This window comes from Poecilia latipinna, unplaced genomic scaffold, assembly GCF_001443285.1.
Source record: "Poecilia latipinna isolate Pla-1442-1.1 unplaced genomic scaffold, P_latipinna-1.0 Scaffold1247, whole genome shotgun sequence".
Lineage (NCBI taxonomy): Eukaryota > Metazoa > Chordata > Actinopteri > Cyprinodontiformes > Poeciliidae > Poecilia > Poecilia latipinna.
The window spans coordinates 16,188-19,165 of record NW_015113863.1 but is presented as its reverse complement, the minus strand read 5'-3'; the positions used below and the strand labels follow the sequence as shown (position 1 = coordinate 19,165).

Genomic DNA, 2,978 nt, shown 5'->3' with positions numbered 1-2,978 from the left:
GTACTTTCTCCAACACTGGCGGCACCAAGACGAGCTGCGGCATCATAACGAGCTGTGGCATCATAACGAGCTGAGGCACCATAACGAGCTGTGACGTGAATGGTTGTGAACAGGTTAAGACAGGACAACGGGACAGGTGAGGCGTACCTTGGCGGAGCGGGTGATGGCGGGGATCTCGGAGTAGACGTCAGAGGATTGTGGGTAATTGTCCTCCAGCAGGCTGCAGGTGTGGTGCAGCAGTGAGTGGCGGTGGACGGTGTCCTTCACCTCCACCACCTTCTCCAGGTAACTCAGCTCAAAGCCTTTGGCCTGGATCAGAGAAGAGCCGCACTGGTGAGACTGGGAGCAACTGGGAGCAACTGGGAGCAACTGGGATGTTTCTTACATTGGAGCTGTTGAGGAAGTTGCCGATGGCGAGCAGCGTAGCGAGGATTCTCCTGAACGTCTGATTGGACGCCAGCTGCTCCATGCCCAGCTTCAGGTCGAACAGAGGCTCCGCGATCTCCTGCAGGGGGCGACAGCGCATCAGCGGGCCGGTGGAACCAGACGTGGAACTGGAGCCGTGCGCTCACCTTCTCCAGAACCTCGTAGTTGAGCTTGAAGGCCCAGAGCTGCAGGCGGGGGTTCAGGGCGCTGATGGAGGCCAGGGTGAGCAGGAACTGCTCTGCGGTTCCCAGCGGGAGGTCGGGGTTCGCCAGCTGGGCCTCCTGGATCTTCTGCTTCTCCTCTTCAGTCGGGATCATCGTCAGGATCTTCTGCTCACAACAGAGAGGCCGTGAGGTCCAGACCGGCCCAAATGGGTCAGAGCACCGGTCCGGCTGCATACCTCTACCCCTTCCTTGCTGATGGCGTACTCATCAAAGCTCAGGATGGCGTTCTTGATGACGTGGACAGCAGGAAGGACGGTCAGGCCGATGTTGATGGCGTTGCTCCGCTTTGGGTCCAGAACCAGAGACTTCTTGGGTTCTGGTCCCTTCTGCAGAGACACGTTAGAGACACAATAGGGACACGTTAGAGCAGAGGTGGCGCTAGATGTTTTTGTTCTCCGTCATTTTGACCGACAGTTTAAAAAAAATTGGTCATGTTCTATTTTTACCCGTCAAGTTATCATCACATTAACATCGGCTATTTAGCAGCATTTTTATGCAGTTTAGTTAATATTCACCCATTTGAACCGTGAATCCAGATTCCATCAGATAAATGCATCTAACTTTTTCTCCGTAGTGACAAAAACCACTGACTGTGGCCCCAATAACTTATAAAAAATTAAATTAAAAGACTCCACTTAAATTACCAGCACTTCCCCTGCTGGGGTCTTAACTCAGCTTCACAAATTCCTCCTGGTCGCATCTGCAGAGAAATCTGCGCTGGTTCATTGGACAGTTGGATCTGCCTGAACCAAACCAATCAGTTGAACTACTTTTTTACCCTGTGCAGCACTTTTATGAGGATTTTTTTTATTTATTTATTTTTTTTTTGCCTGGTTTCTCTTCCCCCAAACAGACAGATGTTACGTCTGCCGCGCTCCTGAGCGCCGCTCTCCTTCTGGGTGCGGGACGGTAAGGTCTTCAGCTCCATTTGTTAAAACCACAGGGTGAGTTAAGTTTAATTCTTTGCAGCGGCGGAGCCGCAGCGCACTGCACATGTTATGTCTGATTAACTTGTGCACCTTTATTTATTTCCTCAAGATAAACTGCCGGCTCCTCTGTTTAATCTAGCGTTTCTCAACCTTTTTGGGCCAGCGCCCCCCAGCCTTTATCCAGGTCCCTCACCGCCCCCCACCAAAGAATTTGTAGGCTGCTTTGCACTGACTATTATTATATTATTAATATTACTATCACTGTTGTAGATGTTTTGATTTTTATGCTTGTTTCTGTATTTATCATCAAAAATAATTTCCCAGAGAACAAAAAAGTCATGGGAATAGAAATTATTTTCACAGGCGTCTACGAAAAATGCAATGAACATTCAAGTTAAAATTGGTAGGCCTAACAGCAGCCAATCAGAGTGGAAAAATATTCTTATTTTGTGCCATTTTCTAGTTGTTAAATCTTGCACAAAATGATCAGATAAAAGATGAACAACATGCCAGTTTAAACTTTGAACTATTTGCAAATCGACTGAGCTCTGCAACATTAAAACATGGATAGAACTGTAACTACATTAATCATAGCTCTTCTTCTATTCAGTGTTTCTGTGAGTTTCTGGTGGTGCAGCTCTGTGCTGCCTTCAGGAGAATGGGACATCAGAGTATCATCCATAAAACTTCGCCCACATGGCATTTACTGTGCAAACCAGAGCTTTCAGTGGAAAAACAAAAGTTCCAGGTCCTTTAATGCCATAGAAATATGAGACAGAAACATTGATTATATCTGTCTATTGATTTATAGATTAATAGTTTTACTGGACAGAAATTACAAAGAACAACTCTGGTTCTTGATCAAATCCTAATGAGTCAAATTGAAAGTGTCATGGAGTCGTCAGCCTCATGACACTGACATGGAAAATAATATTGAAGAAATAAATATATCAAATCTAATTAAAAACATAAATAATTGATCAGTTATTTACTGTTATGGTCTGTAAGATATATTTATTCTCAGTACTAGATATGGTCTCAACAAACCCATGACATTTCAACAATATTATTTTACCTTTTATCTGGAAATAGTGTGTTTATTCTTGCCATACAGTCTCTGTATTATTGATCGAGAGGTCTTGCCATACCAGTTTATTCCTCTGTATTTACTTTAGTTTCTTAGTTTATTCTTGCATTTTCTTCTTCATTCATTTCCATTTAGTTTCCTTTGATTACTATTATCCTCTCTTAGTTTATTGCTATGTCCACTTTAGTTTCTTTCCTGTTGCTAGTTTTATTTTATCATTTATTGACCATCAGTAATCTTCATCCATCCCCTGCTGCGCCGCATAATCATCATGTTTCACATCATGTGTTGATTTTTCACTGTTCAGCGTCG

General features: G+C 44.4%; 1 protein-coding gene across 1 annotated transcript in view; it reads right to left on the bottom strand.

The window, feature by feature from the left end:
* The window catches only part of fhod1 (formin homology 2 domain containing 1), a 25,608-nt gene that overhangs the window by 7,407 nt on the left and 15,223 nt on the right, over positions 1–2,978 (bottom strand). The window contains exons 8-11 of the mRNA XM_015054384.1: positions 827–976; positions 573–755; positions 386–505; positions 148–309 (exon numbers count right to left, since the gene is read on the bottom strand). Coding sequence (XP_014909870.1) covers positions 148–309; positions 386–505; positions 573–755; positions 827–976 — 615 coding nt within the window. The remainder of the gene's footprint in view (positions 1–147; positions 310–385; positions 506–572; positions 756–826; positions 977–2,978) is intronic.